Source organism: Thermobia domestica, chromosome 16 (assembly GCF_964235325.1).
Source record: "Thermobia domestica chromosome 16, izTheDome1.hap1.1, whole genome shotgun sequence".
NCBI classification, from domain to species: domain Eukaryota; kingdom Metazoa; phylum Arthropoda; class Insecta; order Zygentoma; family Lepismatidae; genus Thermobia; species Thermobia domestica.
In genome coordinates, this window is record NC_137469.1 from 55,381,296 (window position 1) to 55,400,824 (window position 19,529).

Here is a 19,529-nt window from a genome sequence, read left to right on the forward strand (position 1 = left end):
TCGAACCAAGGATTTCATCATCGCAAAGCCCAAACGTTTATGTACGTGTCTTTGCTAATTGTAATTTTGTCAGTTCCTCGATTTCTTCTAAATTCATATAGTGATGTTTACATAAATCTGCTAGTTTTTGACTACTAAAATTGTTCATGATTGTAATGTCTATTTTTATTCTATTCATGCAAAAACTCGGTTGTTATATACTTTGAAGTAATACCTTATTAGTCCGTCCGAATTTTAACACAGTGAATTATAATTCAACAAATTATTTCTATTATATATATATATATATATATATATATATATATATAACGAACTTTATAGTAAATCCAAGACTATATTTGTTTATACTATATTGATTTCCTGCTAAGGGCTATCTTTATCTGAAAATGTAGGTGTAATTGAAGAATGATGCTGGCACCGAGGAACTGGTTGCTGATAATCCTAAAATAACCTGAATAAGTAATTTATATGTATATTTTTGTTAAATAACCTGTATTGTGTATATAGGAAAGACGTTCGGAAACACATTTCATACTCCACTTAACAACTTCGCGACCGGACTAAACGTGTTCCGTTTACTAGACAATCTAACACTAAAAAACTTGTAACTGTTCAGCATATAATCCCAATTCATCCTGTACGCAAGTTAACGCAACGACTTTGTGAATTCGACGAAACAATGATAATTCGATGTTACATAAATATATACAAGGTGTTCATGAATTCTGTACCATAATTTAGGAGGCGATTCTAACAAGCACGGTTGGAAAAGGCCTCCTTTTGGAGTTATAAACCGCCGAAACTGCGAAACATGGCGTTTTGAAACGCCCTTATTTCAAAGTTATGGGATCTCCTAGAGGCGTTCAAGGAATTATATACGAACTAGTATGCACTCTATCTAACTATCAATGTTTCACAATCCTCTGGTTCTCGCGCAACAGCACCAAATACTAATCCATGCCTAGCTAAAATGTCCAGAAGGAGGCAAAACTCGGTCACTGAAATTTCAGCAATATGATTAGTAAATACATTATGAAAAAAGTAACAAAACCTACTTGCTTCTTTTAAATATAACTTACGTATGATTCGATGTAAGTAATAACTTAAGATATACATACGTGTTAAACGCAGATTTCTCTGCCTTTTGCTCCAAACGAGCCAAAGCGGCAGCAGCCGCTTGTCTAGCCTCATCGGAAGGAGCATTTCGATTACTAGAAACAGATGTTCTAGGAGAATCTGAAGCCTTAGGTGCAGGTCTTTCTTCACTTAAACGATGACCAGGACCAGCCAATTTGAATTTGGCATCTGCTTTTTTCTTTTCAAAAAACTTGCGGATCGCCGCCATGGTTGTGCTACCTTTTAGTTATTTCACGATCAGCAACGAAAAACAGAGATTGAATAAATAAGATCACACTCTTGGAGAATGTTCTTTTGGAAGCTTTAGTTCTGAAACACCTTTTGCTAAATCTTCAAAGGACTTCGTAGAAGCTGAAATAAAGAGAAAAACGGATGAGAATGCTACATCTACAATATTATGCTTATTGTATTAATAGCACACATTCACAGGTAAGCAAAGAAATTCTTTTGATCAGAAGAAATACTAGTGAGTGAAATGGAGTATTCATTATTCTAGATTGGATTATCTGATAAGCTTTAAGTGGTTGGGCATAAACATGTAACATATTGTATGTACATAGATGACTTACCTAGCATATTTTCATTCTCTTTAACTAATATTTTGCTTCTTGTTAATGACCAGAGCCCGGATCTTGTTGACCTAAAATTTTCTAAAAAGTAACCTATAAAATGACACTAAAATTCCTGTAAAATGACCCTAAAATTCACAAAAATTGTCCTTAAAATTTGCGATTTTTTTAAAACGTTTGTTCCGTTAAAAATTGTCACTTTTTGAATATCTATTAGATTTTAAGTACCATTTTTTACTCGTTCTCAAAAGTTCTGTTTCAGTTAGTTGCAGTCTATTGATCAGTGCATTGTACGACGTTGTACGTACTGAAAGCGTCAAATCACTAACGAAGCACACTTAAAGAATAGAAATTCGCAAGTGTAGACTGTGTACATGAGAATAATAGATAAAAACCCTGTTTAAAATCTTTGTACGTCTTCTAATCCATTTTTGGTTATTCACGTGATCACATCCTTTGTGGTCAATAATCCAAAACCATCTGTTTGACCACCTACCAAAGCCCAGCTCTCGTCAACCAACTGCAGCTTAGTGTTCATTAACTTTTTAGGAATGCAGTTTTCCAACCCAATAGTCAGGAAGCAGGAAAAGAGATAACTTCGTATTTTTCAAATCCGTAAACAGTGTTCATTTTAAAATTTCCTTATGTAGAAGAAAAAGACTAAAATGACCATAAGTGACCTGAAAGTTACCTTAAAATATTAAAAAATGACCTGAATGTTCAAAACGGCAAAAAGTGACCAAAAGTTGACCCTAAAACAATATACTTTTAGAACCTTGAGTTGACGGATAACGTTTTTATTTGAAGTTGCCTTGTCCTGTGCGTAACAGAAAAAAGTTGACTTGTCAACAAGATTCGGGCCCTGTTGATGACTGTAAACTCTTTAGTCATTAATTGTGTACGTGATGCATCTTCACTGCAAGCTGACATAGATATGTTAAGTAACTGGTGCTCTAACTGCAATCTGTCTTTAAACCTAATCTACCTTTCTATCTCGTTAAAAAAGAATGTACTTCCTCAGATTCACATAATATCGACCACATCCAGAGCTATGAAACTACTTGGTCTACTTTTTAGATGAAATACAAGGTCTTCCTGCCCTTACGATGTGTTATAAGGCTTTTATTTTCGCAGTCATTGAATATTGTTCACATGTATGGAATATGGCAGTACCTACTAATCTATCTCGCACTGACTCGGTCTTAAACTTCTTTCTTGCCAGATTTAGAATTCTTGAATTACGTGATCACTCAAGACAGAAATTGATGTCTTTAATGAAACTATGTACCCCTGACAAACGACACCGCGTAGCTGATTTGCTTTATCTATATAAAATTATCAATGGTAAAATTGATTCTGAGTTCTTACTATCGCAAAATAACTTTAGAGGTCCTCCGCGGCGAACTCTCTCTCTTCATTTGATAGCTTACGAGACACCTAGGTTATATATTGTTAAGTGATCCTTGTTTCCCACACCAGCGCACGATTACAATACTACTTCAACAGATCTGAACATTTTTACTTCTGAACGAAACTTTACAACTCAACTGAAGAGAATATTGCATATTGAGAAGTGAACCTTCTTTTATTTGTATTTGTTTTGTTAGTTTATTTTTTTCTTCATTCTGTGATTTTATCTTAAATATATATATATATATATATATGTGTGTGTGTGTGTGTGTATATATTGTAATGCCCCACGTAATGTGGTAAACAAACATTTCCACACGACAGTGTTTACAAACACCACCACGTGGTTTGGCAACAAGATTTTACACCAGATGGATCTACAATCACTTGCAGACGACGGCTTCTAGCCCCTCCCACGGAGCAGAAGACAACATCGGAGCAGTAGCGCCACCGCCACCCAAGGAACGCTATAAATTGGATGGACCACGGTAATTCTGTACCAGATTTTCCTCTCATCTAGAAATTTTTCCTGGACGGAGGAGAGAGTCTGTGGGAGATTGCTAATCGAGAAGATTCCTGCCTTTCACAGAAGAGTTGAGTTGATTTTAGTTTAGCGTCCCTTTCAGCAGCGAGGCTATATGAGACGTGGACCTACTGATTAACGTGGAATCCGAACCACATGAGCTCCCGCCGGGAATCGAACCCGGGTCTCCCACGCCAAAAGCGCGTACGCTAGCTAACCACTTAGCCACGGAGGAGCTCACCTTTCACATAAGAATTGTACAAGAAGATGTGCTTTGCTGAAGAAGACGCTGTGACACACCGGGAGACCTTGCGGTGTTAACGAAGGTGTGCTCACGAGAATCTGCTCTTTAAAGAGTACTATGAGAGAAGAGTTTTACGTCCTTAATAAAGATAAAATTCTACAACACACCTACACACACCGCTTCCTGAAGAAATAAGCATTGTTTTCCGTCGGCTGGACCCCCTATTGTTAGTCAAGCTTCGCGCTGGCCATATAGGTTGTACACCCTTTGGCGACAGTCGGCTGACGGGAACGCAATATTATCTCTTTGGGATAGCATAGAGAGGCACTGCACACTAAATTAGAGAAAACCTATCCCTGACAAGTTCTATACCATAACTCAAAACTAGAAGTTCGGTCCTTTTTAGAGCCATGCCGAGACCAAGGAAGAAGACGCCAACAAGACGACCACCTGAAGATGACAAAGTGTCCCACCTAGAAGCAGATGAGTTCAGTAAATTCCTTCCCGTGACCATTATGAAAGTTTACGGATTATATACTGAACGAGACATATTCAGTATCACAGAGAGGAAGATGCACCGCAACCAGTTTAAGATAGAACACATCCAGGACCAAGATTATAATGTGTACTTCAAATCAGAAGTTGCAAGGACATTTTCCTGAAGATCTTTATGAATGCAAACTCTGCCACAACCTTCGGATCTCTATCAAAAATAGTAGACAAGCAGAACACCCAGCATAAAGAAGCTTTTCCAACACCAGAGACAAAACAGTTGAAACTGCACAGGAAGAGAAACCAGAGAACATACAGGTGAAAGACCAACGGTCCGGCTCTTATGAGGGCCACTCAAGCACACAGGTGAAAAACCAACACACACACACAGGTGTTGAAACCACACACCAGCGAGACAACCGGCTCTTATAAGGACCAGGGGAAAACACAGCCAGAAAAAACAGCTACTAAACCAGGAGAGAAGAAGAATCAACAAAAAGAAGACATGCAAAGAAACCAGGACCAAGAGGATGACTTCCAGGAGGTGACAAGGAGAAACAGAAAAGCAAAGAAGAAGGAACACCAAAACCAAACTCCAGAATCCAACCATATAGAAGACAAAAGAAATCCACAGCAAGAAACCACATATACTTGTGTGATCAAAGGAGTATCCACATCTACGGATATTTCACAAATCCAAGAGGCCCTAATGAATGAAAACATCCGCTTCACAAACATAATCCGGATCCAAACAGCTAAGGGACCAGCACCGATGATTTGACTGTTCTCCAAATACCCAGAAGATGTAAGCCGCCTCACTACATATGGACTCAAAACCCAAAGAAGACACTACAAAATAGAGAACTCAAAACTGCAACCAAGACCGATGCCCTGCTGGAACTGCTACCAGTATGGGCATCGCCGCCTGCACTGCACAGCACAACGTGTATGCTTCCGGTGTGGGGACTCACATAAAGAAGAATGTAAAAACCCAACAAATAAGAGCTTTTACACAACTTGTAAGTCAAAGACCCACAGAACAGGAAGCAGCAGTTGTCCATCCAGACCAATGGCTCCCAAACAACAAAAATTCACAGCCTTCACATACGAAGAGGAAAACCAACCCAGCGGCCCTGTTCAGAGCCACAACACCATACAGCACGAACCAGCACTATCAGATACGCAGCAGCAGAGTTCTCCACAGCCAGCACAGGACCACATCCAAGAAACATTAGAAATAGCAATAAACAAGATTATAACATGGATTACTTCAGTTCTAACCATCTCAGCACCTGTACACAATCATCAGAAGATACTGGACACCATACAAGCAACAACCAAGAAGATCTTTGGAAAAACCATAAACGCTCTCACAACAACAAGCGGGAAACTTCACATCACAAGGTCAACATATGCCCAGAAAATAAAACAACCAGCTAACTCAAAACCAGCCACAACCACTGACGGAAACAACCAGAGAAGAACGGAAGTCAGGCCTCAAATAACATGCAGTAGTAGCAGCGGAGGAGAATACATGGTGAAGAAGTAGCTGCAGCCTGCAGACCGATGATGACCAAAAGCACAGATGACGGACCACACAAACGGCCAAATTGCATGCTCAAAAAATAACAACAAGCCCCACTAACAAAACACCTCCCAACTACAGACTAAACAGATTAAAAAACACAACTACAGATAGGTTATTTAACTTAATTTATTACTACAGACTTGTTTACACGGATTTTTGCCACCCTTCTGTTGTGATTTTGCCATGTATATTCTATTGCATGCAGCATGACCGATACAGTTTTTTTTTCCTGGTTTCCAGGTTTTTTATCCCTCTATTAAGACAATAAAATCTTCTTTCGCGCTTTCCTATCTTCTATTTTACCTTCTTTCTTTCTATTTACACTTTATCTACAGACACGCGAGTAAATATCTTTCGAAAAAGATAGAAACCGCGAGACACACCCACCGACAGCAGCTTTAGGTTACTAACTGCATGGGGGAGAGGCATGTAGAATGTTGGTTGATGCCTTACCCACTATCCAGGGCGCGGGCTTTCCCGAGGGGCGTCCTTATTTTTAACTTTTCTGTTTCTGTTTCAATTCTGTACCAGTTTTCTGGTGACTCTCCTATTGTTTGCTTAGGAACATTAGGAGTAACCTAACCCCAGGGCCTCTAGTCTGCTGCGGGACAACGCCTATCCTTTCTCCTGGCTTAGCCTGCTTCGGGGCTCTATTGGCCATTTAACTTTCCCTCTGCTTCCATCGGAGCATAGGGTGCCTAATTCCACTCTGCTTCGGGGCTCTGTGGAGATCCTGTCTGCGACCTTACGGTCAAAGACTACCTGTAATTTACCTTGTAAATTAGAAGAGATTACTTGTATAGTATTTTGTAAAAATACTTTTATAGTGAGATATTTTATAATACAAGTCGGTAGTGGGAGTTGATTCCCGACACTCTTTTTAATAACGCTCTACCTATACCTATATGGGACAAAGTTTTACAATATTGATCAGTTTCAGTCAATTGGCCTTGTGCTGTATAAAACTTAATGAATAAAGAAGTAAACAAATAAATATCGGCTTCTTTCTATACGAGCTTCAACACGCACAAAGTGGGTGCAGTGTAAATGTAAGATGAAGGATACTCGTAACCAGTGGCATAAACAGGAAGGGGTAAAGGGTTTTAACACCTCCGTGATTGGAGCTCGTATTGTAGGGAAGTGTGTGTCGACTGGGTATTTCGAAATTCGCAGGTATGTATTTTCCCAATATCCTCGTATATGCGTATGCCCCGCGTCGCTAACGCGCTTGCTTCCTACGGACGCACCCCGTCGCTCTGCTCGGGCACATTCGTGCTTTTAGTGGCCACCTAGCACAAGCTGATTCTTGGTTTATGCATTAGCTCCTCATTTAATGCATGCTTTGCAAGAAGAAACCGGAACATGCAATAAATGTGTGAAAATTTGGTAGAGCCGCCTGTTTGAGTAATGCTTCCCCTTTATCTACCCCCCCCTCCATATACAAACAAATGAAGGGTACAAGGGAAAAGCACACTAAGTCCAAATTATATGATTTTGAGATATTTATCCCTTCAGACAGCTAAAGACGGCATCTTGCCAAAAGTATAACAACACTGCGAAAGTAATAGTTTGATCCAATTTTCTAAACGATTAAAGAAATCCCATATAAGAAGGAACCCGCATAGCCCATGCTTTAAAACTGCTCCTCAAAAATTTACAAAATGTGACTTGGCGTCTTTTTACCCTGTTCAAGACACAGAATGTGGAAGCTTTAATATAATAATAAGAAAAACACACTACCTATGATATCTACACGAAAGAACATACTACATCAGTCATTAATATCTAGAAATGGGTCTTGTTCAATAATAATTAAAAAGATATTTCTCTGTTACCATATTGAAACTTACAACATTAAAAATACACAAGCAACACTTTTCCTAAGCACTGACAAGTTCAACTATAAACAATCATCACATGACACTGAGCTGACTTACGAACTAATTAAATTACGGTTAGGAGGAGGAGCTATGCTAATTACTATCTATAGAAGCACCTACTACAAACAGTTAATTACTATATCCTACCTGGTTTCATAAATTTCTCTGATATTTTGTTACCATAAACTTTCCAAGCTAAAAATATCAACGAAACATTGGCAAACAATATAAATAGAAAACCTTTCAATAGCTTCAATTGAAAATCGTCAAACGCAAACCAGTGTACTAGGTCTTCGTACACCCTACAGTAAACCGCAGTATCCTCGTCAATATTCTTGTTGGCTTTTAATCCTAATCTTTCGAATACTAAATTATAAATTCCATCTACATAGTAAAATAAAACACCGATAAATGATGAATTTCCCCAATTTACTACGCTCAAAGATGTCATCCCACAAATTGTAGGAACTTCCTTCTGCTTGCTACTGTTCACTGTTCGCTTGACTCAGACGATTACTAATGTACTTTCTTCCCAGTTTACTTCCAACCGACATATTCATTTTGACTTTTGGATAAATATCAAATGTTAAACATCTTCCGAATAGTACGCTAAGAGAAAACAAATATTCCTAATAGAGAAAATACCTTAGTATGAACTCTATACATTTTCTTAATAAAGTTTTAAGGAGAAAGTGGAAGACTACAGTTGGGCCCTAAATCAGGTGCGACATTTCACTGATACTTTAATTTAACGATAAATTTCCGAGAATCTAGCAACAATATTCATAATATAATATTTTATAACATCCTTAGAATCTATTTAGGAGTTACATTTGTCTTTGCACTGCGTTGCGTTGCGATCTGTAAATTTTGCGAAGACTAATAAAGGATTAGGCCCTAAGATGGCATGCTTTGGCCCTAAGCAATATTTAAGAATATAAATAAAAACTTAAAAGGCGAATTAAGACACGAATAGTAATTAATTTCAGCCAATTAAAGAAAAACATTTGGTTACTAACTACTAGTGGCAAACTGTACTTAAATAGTGTAAGCTTGCATTCAGTTTGCTTTATATTGAACATTCTTTAAAATATATTAGTATTCAATAAGAGCGATTGCCCTAAATTAATTTACAACGATTGTTTGCAGTTTATTAGAAATAAATAAATTCATTCCACATATACGAGATATCATCAAAATTTGGAAGTCCACATATTCTTTTTGATATAGCCTACTACATTTATATTCTTTTTAATAGTGGTGAACTTTATTAAATTTCTTGCACTTTATGCGAGACACGGTACATCACAAACTGTGCATTGAGATTGGTAGGTGACAATTAAGTCACTCCTGGGTTGACATCAAGTTTGGAATAATTTGATGATATTTAAATTGTCCGTGTATTTTTCGGACACAGTGGCAAACCAGTAAGACCAAGGACTTAACACTTCGGTGCAAATTACCTGGACGATCGGAGTTGTGAGCCGAATAATATAACGGAACATTGTAACACTTTGTCGCTAGTAGCTGCAATGCAGGACACACGCATACCCATCATCATTTACGTGTGTAATACCTTCGGGCGCAGTTCTGTGTGAGCATGTGAACTCAACAGCTTAGCCCTGCTTTGACTCGATTAGATATATTACTTGCTTTTGTTGGACACTTAGCACAAGTTTGTTTGTGTTTTGTAGATTAAGTTTTTTTATGGCACATGTCTGGCCATACTTATACTCATAACGGTTATACACTCCTAAAGAGAATTTGCATTCATGAATTCAGTTCTTCCCCCCCCCAAAAAATCATAAGTTGTTTTCCTGATGAAAGAACTACAAAAATCATGAATTCGTCTATTGATATGTAAAATAGGATAGCACGATAACCTTAATATGAATGGGCTGTTTGTTGCATTAATTCCTATGATGGAGTCACCACTCAGGCCCAGGGGGGTCTAGGGGGCCAGGCCCCTCCTAAAATTTTGCTGGCCCCCTAAAATTTTCACGGTAGGCTTGCAAATGAACTATAATATAATGATGAACTATAATGTTATTGGATCGCCCCCCCCCCTAAGTTCAGCTGGCCCCCTACATTTTTGGGCTGGCTACCGGCCTGATACCACTTAGAACTAAACCTATACAAGCTTATTATTTTATGTTTCCTGGGGCTTTGAAAAACTTCAGTGAATACGAATCGATGATAATTTTGTCAATGAATTACTGAGTTTGGCCACTCTGTGTCGGCTGTATTTTGTCTTAGAAAAATGGCGTCGACTGCGAAAGAGCCGGGCCAAAATACAGCAGAAACCACCGAGGAACCACATGAAGTTCCGAAAGATTTACAACCAGGTGCATGTATGGAGAGCATGTTAGTGACTACAGACTCTTTTGAAGATTTTGAACAAGAAATGGACTCCAGTTATGATGAACGACAAATGAAGGAAAGTACAACTAGTACTATTAGTGAAATTCAGGAGGAACTTTTAGAAGCAAGTATTCCTGAAGATTCTGATCCAGAAGACAAAATTAATCGTAATGATGAAGTAGTAAGTCGAAAATGTGTACGGTGTGTGTTAAAAGTATGAGTTGGTTGTGTTCATAGCGTGGATAGTGGAGTCACGGAATTGCGGGTTGATCTTACAGTCGTAAATAATTAATGGCTGAGTTTAGTTAATGGATTCTAAATTAAATTCTATTTAGTGGTTTCTAATATATATATATACATTAAAATATATAGTTACAGTTAGGGGTTTTGTTACACTTGAGGTGATTCTTTGGCACAAAGCTACGTTTCGTAATTCTCGCTGTAGTTGTTTTAGGATTCCGATAAGCACTGCGGGGCTAAACATATGTACTAAGCAGTGGCGTATTTAGGGGGGTGGCTTCCGGGCTTAAGCCCCCCCCCCCGAAATCTTACTTAGTATAGTAAAGTAAATGAAATATCTTGCAGAATATTCACATTTCCAGGCAAAGCCCCTCCCGAAACAAAATCGTAAATACGCCACTGGTACTAAGTAAGTGGAAGAAACCAAACCAAACCAACCCTAAACAGCAAATGCGTTCATGCTGTCGTAGAAAGTGTTTGTTACAAGAGAAGTTGCTTTAATTCGTGCAGATTGATTTAGAAGGACTAATTTTAAAGGAGGTCAATGTTTGAGGGGGCCAGTCTTTTTTTTTTTTTTTTTTTTTCAAATTGAAAAAATGTTACAATTTCGCAGATTGATTTAGAAGGACTAATTTTAAAGGAGGACAATGTTTAATTGAGGGGGCCAGTCCTTTTTTTTTCTTCAAATTGAAGAAATGTTACAATTTCACTAATTTCTGTTGACATTAACTTAGGTTTGGTATTTTCAAGGATATAGTATACATGAAGCTTCACCAGTTCCCGAAGGAGCAGGACGCTCATACTTTTAGGGATTATTCATTGAGTATGTACGAACTTACAAAGGGGGTAACAAAGAGACTTTTATTTACTTATCGACTGATACGAAATAAAAAAGAACGTACCTGTACTTTATATCTGCATGTCTAGTGCCCTTGTACTTTATCTATTACCATGTGTTGGGGGGGGGCGGGGGGAATTTAATGCATATCGCATGTCTTGTGCACATGGATACTTCTTACTATTGCACTACGTAGACAATTAGAGCATAATAAACAGGACAACAGAGCATAATAAACAAATAAACAGGAATTCAACATTAAAAACAGATTCATGTGAGTCTAATCCTGGGCTGCCATTGCGGAAGATTAGCCAGTATAAATATAGCGTTTCCACATATGGGATAAAACGTGCAGTAATCTCACAGATAAACTTTAAAAATCAAAACTAACTTGTTCTAGGTGGCCAGTAAGAAACACAAATGCCATTTAACCGAGTAAGAGCAGGAGCACAGCAGGAGAGAGTTCGTCCGTAGAGAGGTAGATATGTCAGCGACGATGGGTATACGCATAAACGAGGACAGTGGAAAACAATTTATATGACCAGTGTTGTGTTAGGTACTCATTTTTTTATACTAGGTACAGGTACTGACCAAAATTGTACCTAGGTACAGGTATTAGGTACTATCTGACCAATGTACCTAAGTACAGGTACTGATGAAAGTACCTAGGGTACTTTTCTAGGTACAAGTTGCTACCTAGCAAATGAAGTTAGAATATGATATTTAATTATAGAAATAGACCCGCGGAGGGGGGCTTTATTGTACATTAGATAAGGACAGTTGAGTTTTGTAGATTAAGAGTCCATATCCATTTTGGCACTAAGTGTATGTATTTGTATTCTCTTGTTCTTTTTTTGAAAATGTGTGTTGAGGTTTGTAAGAAACCTTATCCAAAGAAAAGTATTGCAAATCAACTAGAAAACACAAATATGCTCACTAACCGACCAAAATTTATCCATTTCCTTTTGCTCGAGTTGTTTCTCGCATTTATATCTGAAATTTCCGGATTTTGTACTGCGAAATATTATTTTCACAAGAACAATTATCAGTTAATACATGTAACCGAAATACTAGCATTTAATGAATATAATTTGTACAGAGTTCTTACCAACTAGTCCAGAAACTACAATATTTGCTATAGTCTGCAATATTTGTTTAGTGTGCGTCCTACCTAAAAATGTACCTAAAAAAATAAGTACAAGAAAATCGTACCTAAGTACAAGCACTAGGTACTAAATACTAAATGTACCTAGGTACTTCCCAACACTGTATATGACATAAAAACACATGCCTTGCGTGTGACACAGCTTTCCTACACTTCTGTGATCATTTCACATAGCATTTGACTTGCACATGGTTTGCTTATGGAGAACACTTTGCATTTCGTATTTCTACCGTGTTATACATGTGAGAGATTCCTTGAAATCCTGACGTTTTATTATTTCCAATATCTGGAATTGAACCTTCTGCTTCAATTTCTTGTGATGTTTCGATATCACGTCGCTGAGCTCCAACATTTCCTTATACTGTTTTCGAACAATACATCATTACCAGTACATTACTTCAGACCGCTCACTTGAACGAAAATGAAAATGAAATGAAACTTTTAAGTTTTACGTCCCATGATTATGCCGGCTAGGCTAAAGGAGGCGGTGATGATGAGTAATGAATGAAATGGTGGAATGGAGAAAACGGGAGAACCCCGAGGAAACCGACGCACACGGTGTGTATCCACCACAAGTCGGACACCTTTCGGATACGTCGATCGTTAGGGATCATGATTTACAACACTTCTTGGTGTGGCTTCGGTGTTTGACAGTACGTTCTTATGTGGTCACAAATGCAGACTTGACATATTTTCGTGATTTACACATGTTACAGGCAAGAAAACATGTTTCAATTTCTTATATTCTTCTTTCAAAATAAGAATTCACATTTGTTCCGTAAACTTTACAAAAGTGTAGTCCTATGAAATAGAATAGCACCCCTACCTTTAACCAATTCATAATTGGTTATTGTCAAGTTGAAAAAACTGGTGGGGCTCAACGGAATGAATACCTTGTTTTATAATTTAGCATACGTAATAACGATGCATATAACCTTTGATCTGCAGCAGTACATCTAGATAAAGTTCGGTTCGTTGTTATTTCTTTGAGAAAAATTAAAGTACGAAAGTTATACGCTTCGCATATTACTGTCCTTTATTTACCATGAAGTCATTAGAAAAATGGGATAAAGTTCCATACTTGTATCTATCGGAACGAGAGAAAGCCACAAAAATGAGAGTAGAATGGAATAATAATAAACAAGGAACCCATTCTAGATTGCATCTGGTGTGTGGGGTCCCTGGTTCGATCCCAGCTCGCGCCAGGTGGACTTTGTGGTGGACCAATATCGTGTGTGTGTGGATTTTCTCGGAGTTCTCCCGTTTCCTCCCACTATTCATTCCACAATTGCATTCATTTCTCATCATCTCCATGAGCTTACTCGGCATAATCGTAGGACGTAAAACTGAAATATATCATTTCCCATTCTAGATTGCGTTGTAATCAACTAGTGTACAAGATTCTAATACTACATGATAGCCTATGATCTTTCCTAATTCCATTTTAAACGATTTTATTCCGAAAATATGCATAAAAGTACAAAATAATACACATGAGGTAAAGTAACTTTATTTCATGTCGTTGTAAAAGTAAGCACAAATAATTATGAAAGATTTAACACATAATACATCGCTATCTCATTTCCAAATACGTATGTCATGATTTTTTATAAAATGAAGAATAAACTATTCAACCGAAATAATAATAATAATAATAAACCACTTATTGTGTGTGCTGCGCGCATAACAACTTCAAAACACTTAAATTATTCATTAATACAAGGGGAAAATTATTACGGAATACAAAGCTAGGTTTATCGTTTATTTGTTCTATGTATCCTATAGCGTCCATTAAACATTGCAAGTGTCTTATTTGCAGCATGTAACGAATGACAAAATCACATTAGAAGCTAGACGCTTTTATCTCTACATGTTGTAGTTCCAGTGTTAAAAACAACATACACATTACATACTTGTAAATGCGGGTAAAACATGAATCTTCAGATGGGTGAACTGAAACCAAACCAGGATGAGGCAACACAAGGCATGCACTAAAAACACATGTGGAGTATCTCAAATCTATGGGAATCGATATATTAATAACTATTGTACGTAACTGAACCCTGCGCGGAACGACGATCAATTTATCACTGTGGACTCAGAAAGTAAAAGTCAATATTTTATTGAAATCTTTATTTCAAGAACATGGATTTCTTAGTATTATTTTTTTATCTGCTTGTTAAATTGTCCAAACAAGTCGGAAAAGTGTATCTACATATGTAAATTCTATTGTTTGTCTTTATTGTATAATTTCTATATCATGTAAATCTGTGTATGCAACAAATTGTAACAAACTCAAAGAACTTTCTAGTACCTAAAGTTCAAGAACGTATTTCAAACTGACATTTTGCTGCACACGTCGAGATTTTGGATTTGAGACACCATAGGTAGTACTTATCTACATTTCAGTACTATCTCTAGCATGGTATATAAACGGAGGACTTCCTTGTTTCATTGATTCGGTCTCTAATATAGTCACCCGTAACTAGCAGATCAATATCTTGATCTTTCAGAGATAAACAGCCGAGTCCCAACACTGTCTCTGAATTCAATCAATCCTATGAAACGTAACACTCTCAATTACCATCTAATCCTCATTCTAAGGCATGTCTTCAGTACTGATCTTGTGTTTATTCCAGCGAAATTACCTCATCCTTGGTTGCTCCAAGTACGAAAATCAACTTTTTTGTGTCCATAAGTAATATTAAATAAACCGCAAATTAGGATACGGTGACGAACTATTGCTCAACTGACCAGAAAAATATCACAAATTAATCATATTTAGTTGTTGAAATAAATATGCCAGAAATATCAATTGAACCGTTTAGAGGATAAAGATGTAATGTAACAAATTGTATATTTCGATAAAATTGACTGTCTTAACATACACCTTTAACTGTTTCCAAATCTCTTCACTGGGACGTAGACTCACTAAATGGTGTGTTATGTAGGATGAGTAATGTATAACACGTGCATGAACTGCCAGAATTCAATGCTTCGAAAAATGTATCATAACACCTTTATCCTCTAAGCGCTTTAATTCCATAGATACTGTGGGGTGTTGCATCATTGTACTTTATATTATGGTGGTCTTCATTCTTCGGCATCGCGAGAACTTGTTAAATAAGATATGGTAAGAAATAAAGCACCAAGTAGGATACGTTGTTATTTCATATGACTTTAAATCAATTTTAGGAAGAAGTTGCCTCACAGCTAAGTGAAGCTAGTTTAACATCAAACGAGGAAAATGCACCTGCAACTCCTGTGGGATCTGCCTCAGAGGAGGAATACTGGCAGAATCCAGAGTGGAAAGAGAAGAAAAAACACGTGTTCATATTGAGTGGAGCTGGAAAGCCTGTATATTCAAGGTAAATTTCTGATTGCTACTCTTTTAAGTTGCCAGACTTGTTTAAGGATAAGTATTTTTAATTATCTATTTTAATGAAATGTATAAATAATATTAACTAATGTACTAACTCCTAACCTACAGCCCACTGTGTATTCTAGATGCCATACATTCTACTGAATTGATACATCGTCAGTAGTTTTTTTTATTTATTTATTTATTTATTTATTTATTTATTTATTTATTGAAACTAGAAATATTAAATTTGAACCACTTGTGGTTTTGGTAGAGTATTCTGGATAGTCGTGGTCGTTGCCTCGAGACGTGAATCGTTTGCAAGAAACCGCTTCTCACTATCTGTTACCGTTCCCGTTTTATGGCAATAAACGTTGAAACCGGATGTGACTAATTTAAATTGCTTCCGGTTTGAGTAGAGAATGAACGGAAGAGATGAGTCCTATTCTTGGACTAAATCAATTCCAAACAAAAAAAAATCTCGATATCTTACCATTTTTGCTCTGATACCTATCGACAGACTTACGGATGGATGGACCAGGGTGTCTACTGACCTGGAAAACCTGGAAATAGCCTGGAATTGGATGAGGAACCTGGAAGTTTTAAAATTGTTTTTAAAATATTGTTTTTGGGATTGGTATGGAATAAGTATATTTTTGTAAAATTCAAGGAAGTTTATACTACAGCATAAGTTAAAAGCCAATAGTAACTTATTCAGTGGAGACGTAGTTGAGAAAGACAGACAGACGTGAGGAGAGTGCAGGCGGTGAATGGTTTTGGAAAGTATGTTGAGGGTACAAGAAGAGACTGAATAAGATTTTATTTGTTTGGCATGGTCGTTGTGAATAACAGTGACTACAAAAAGAGCTAAATTAGTCCCCGATGATGAGAGTAAGGTAATTGAAAAAATTAAATTTTATGATCTATTAAGTTTGTGTCTTGGGGATACTGGCATACAAGCCAGAAGCTTTCTCTGTAGTTGCTGCTTATTTGCATAGTATGAATCAAGGTTATTTGCTGCTTTGTGAAGACATTGGTTTACATGTTTCTGTAGCAAGAGTAGTAGACAGGTCTGGAACAACATTCCGCTTATACTCCTGTGCCGAAGCTTTTTAACAGGAGTCCAAGCCCGCGGATGTCGCAGTGGACACCATTCCCGGTGACCGAAAGGTGTATCACCGGAAAAAAGTAAAATTGCCCACATCTTAACGGAATCACTTTTTGGATTTAGGTTAACATTTTACTAGTCTTGCAATAAATCCTGTTACACACTAACAATTAACATTTTATTTTTCAACCATTAAAATGGGGAAAGGTAAAACTAAATTCCCGGATTCGTGGAAAGTCCAGTGGAAATGGGTTATTAGGTCCAACGATCTATTTAAAGCAGGTTGTAAACTCTGCAAAACTGATTTTGACATTTCAAATATGGGAGCTGGATCATTGAAAGCTCATGAAAAAGGAAAGAAACATCAAATAGCTGTTAAAGCTCTTAATGCACAATGTTCGATCGTAAAGTTCTCAAGCAATGTTAGCAAGGAGCCTTCCTGTACAAAAAATTCTACAGCGTCTTCCAGTTCAGTGACTGGCACATCATCTACTCAGTTGTTGAGGGGAAAAATGAAAGCCCAGCAAAAACTAGTGGTGTAATAAAGAGTTATCTTATCAAAGATCAAGTGACGAAAGCAGAAGTCAAAAATCGGCCAGAAGCCAAGTGAGTGCAGCGGATTTGTTTCCTTTAATGTTTCCTGAGTGTAAAGTCGCTAAAAATATGCAGTTACACAAAGACAAAATAGGTTATGTCATCACTTTTGGATTGGGTCCATATTTCCAACAGACGTTACTTCGTGAACTACAAAATTGTGAATTTTTTGCAGTAACGTTCGACGAAAGCCTAAACACTATCTCACAGAAAAATCAAATGGACTTAGTAGTTCGTTTCTGGCACAGTGATGAAAATAAAGTTTTAACACGTTATTTAACATCAGTATTCCTCGGACATGCTACTGCCCAGGATTTGTTAAGTGCATTTATAAATACTTTCAAGGACAAGGGTCCGATTTGTGTAAGTTACTTCAGGTTTCTCTTGATGGCCCCAACGTTAATTGGAAATTTCTGAGTGATTTGAAGGCCTGTCTGAGTGAAAAAATAGTGAAGGTCCACAGCTTTTGGAGACAGGAACATGCTCTTTAGATATTGTTAATGGTGCTTTTAAGACTGCGCATACCAAAGCTGGTTGGAATGTGACAGAGTTTTTGAGAGCGTTGTACTATTTATTTAAGGACTTCCCTTCAAGAAGAGCAGATTTCATGGCAGCATCTGGAACAGCAGTTTTCCCTCTCAAATTTTGTTCTATTAGGTGGGTGGAGAATTTTAAAGTTATCAACCGTGCCATAACTACAATTCCTGCTTTAAAAGTTTATGTTGATGCAGTGAAAACAAAACCTCCTGAAACATCAAACTTCTCTAAAGTAAAAGTCCACATCTCTGATGTATTGTTGCCTGCTAGATTAGGGTTCCTTCAGTCCGTATCTGTAGAACTAGAATAATTCCTCATTAAGTACCAGACAGACAGTCCATTACTACCGTTTCTATGGAATGACCTAAACACGTTGATTCGTAATTTGTTAAGCCGCTTCGTGAAAGATGATGTCTTAAAAGTAGCTAAAACTTAAAAAAAAAAAAAACACCTCAATAGATGCTTTTGATAAGGACATCTTAAAACCACTTAATCTAGTTGATGTTGGATTTTCTGCAGTGACATCGCTTAAAGGAGTGACGTATGTTGATATATTGAACTTTAAGAAAGAATGCAGAAGATGTGTGAAAAACTTATGCTAATATGTCCTTTAAAATACAGTGTAACAAGAGCCGCAAATTGCTTGTCTCCAGAAACTATGACCAACGAAACCCTTCGTGAATCACGTATCACACTTGCCCTAGAGACATTTGTCGGGAAGGATCAATGCTGATATGGTGAAACGGGAATATTTAGAATTTTGTTCAGACCAAGACACAGCACGAAAACTGTCGAATTTCAGTCACAAAAATGACAGAAGTTTTTCTCCATGATCTGTTAAATAAAGAAAGTGTCTCCAATGCGTTTAAAACATTCATGCATAAAATATGTGTACTTTTCCATAGCAACGTAGCAGTGGAAAGGAGTTTCTCCATTAACAAAGAGTGGATTGTTGAAAATCTCCAAGAGGAGTGCTTGATTGCCCAGAGAAGTGTGTTGGATGCTGTGTGTGTTGCTGGTGATGGTGACATACGTAATATGAATATCACAAAGAGTATGATCCAGTATGTGAGGAATGCATCAAGCAGAAGAAATGAATATCTGAAAGACCGCGGTGACAGAGCAGCTCGAGAAAAGAAAGATACTAAGAAGAAAAGAGTTGGAATTAAAGAAGAAAAGAATACTAACTGACGCCGAAGCAGAAGTAGATGCATTGAGAGAACAGGCAAAAAAGTTAAAAGGGATGTTGAACTCTTAGAAGTTAAATGTCAAAAACTGTTCACTGTGAAAGTTGTTTTCTATATTTGTTCATATGATGTGCGTGGTTCCATAACATTTTCAACAATACATTTTTAAATAAAATATAACTGATGACCAGTCCCCATCCAAGAAGAATGTGCAGTAACGTTTAACAATGGACTATTTTGCGTTAAGAATTTGTATTATATATATATGATCATTTTCTTTTTACTTCTAAACTAA

At 37.2% G+C, this 19,529-nt stretch overlaps 2 protein-coding genes across 4 annotated transcripts in view; one reads left to right on the forward strand and one right to left on the reverse strand.

Moving 5' to 3' along the window:
- LOC145673061 (UBX domain-containing protein 6-like) overlaps window positions 1-8,374 on the reverse strand; it is a 50,429-nt gene extending 42,055 nt beyond the window's left edge. Inside the window, exons 1-2 of the mRNA XM_081742405.1 lie at window positions 7,991-8,374; window positions 1,119-1,488 (exon numbers count right to left, since the gene is read on the reverse strand). Of these exons, the coding sequence (XP_081598531.1) occupies window positions 1,119-1,345 (227 nt within the window). The 5' untranslated portion in view covers window positions 1,346-1,488; window positions 7,991-8,374. The remainder of the gene's footprint in view (window positions 1-1,118; window positions 1,489-7,990) is intronic.
- Window positions 8,375-10,078: 1,704 nt separating this feature from the next.
- LOC145673062 (vacuolar fusion protein MON1 homolog A-like) overlaps window positions 10,079-19,529 on the forward strand; it is a 52,470-nt gene continuing 43,019 nt past the window's right edge. Inside the window, exons 1-2 of one of the 3 annotated variants that reach the window (XM_081742406.1) lie at window positions 10,079-10,385; window positions 15,643-15,815. In XM_081742406.1, the coding sequence (XP_081598532.1) occupies window positions 10,104-10,385; window positions 15,643-15,815 (455 nt within the window). In that variant the 5' untranslated portion in view covers window positions 10,079-10,103. The remainder of the gene's footprint in view (window positions 10,386-15,642; window positions 15,816-19,529) is intronic. The other 2 variants (XM_081742407.1, XM_081742408.1) reach the window with 2 other exon arrangements.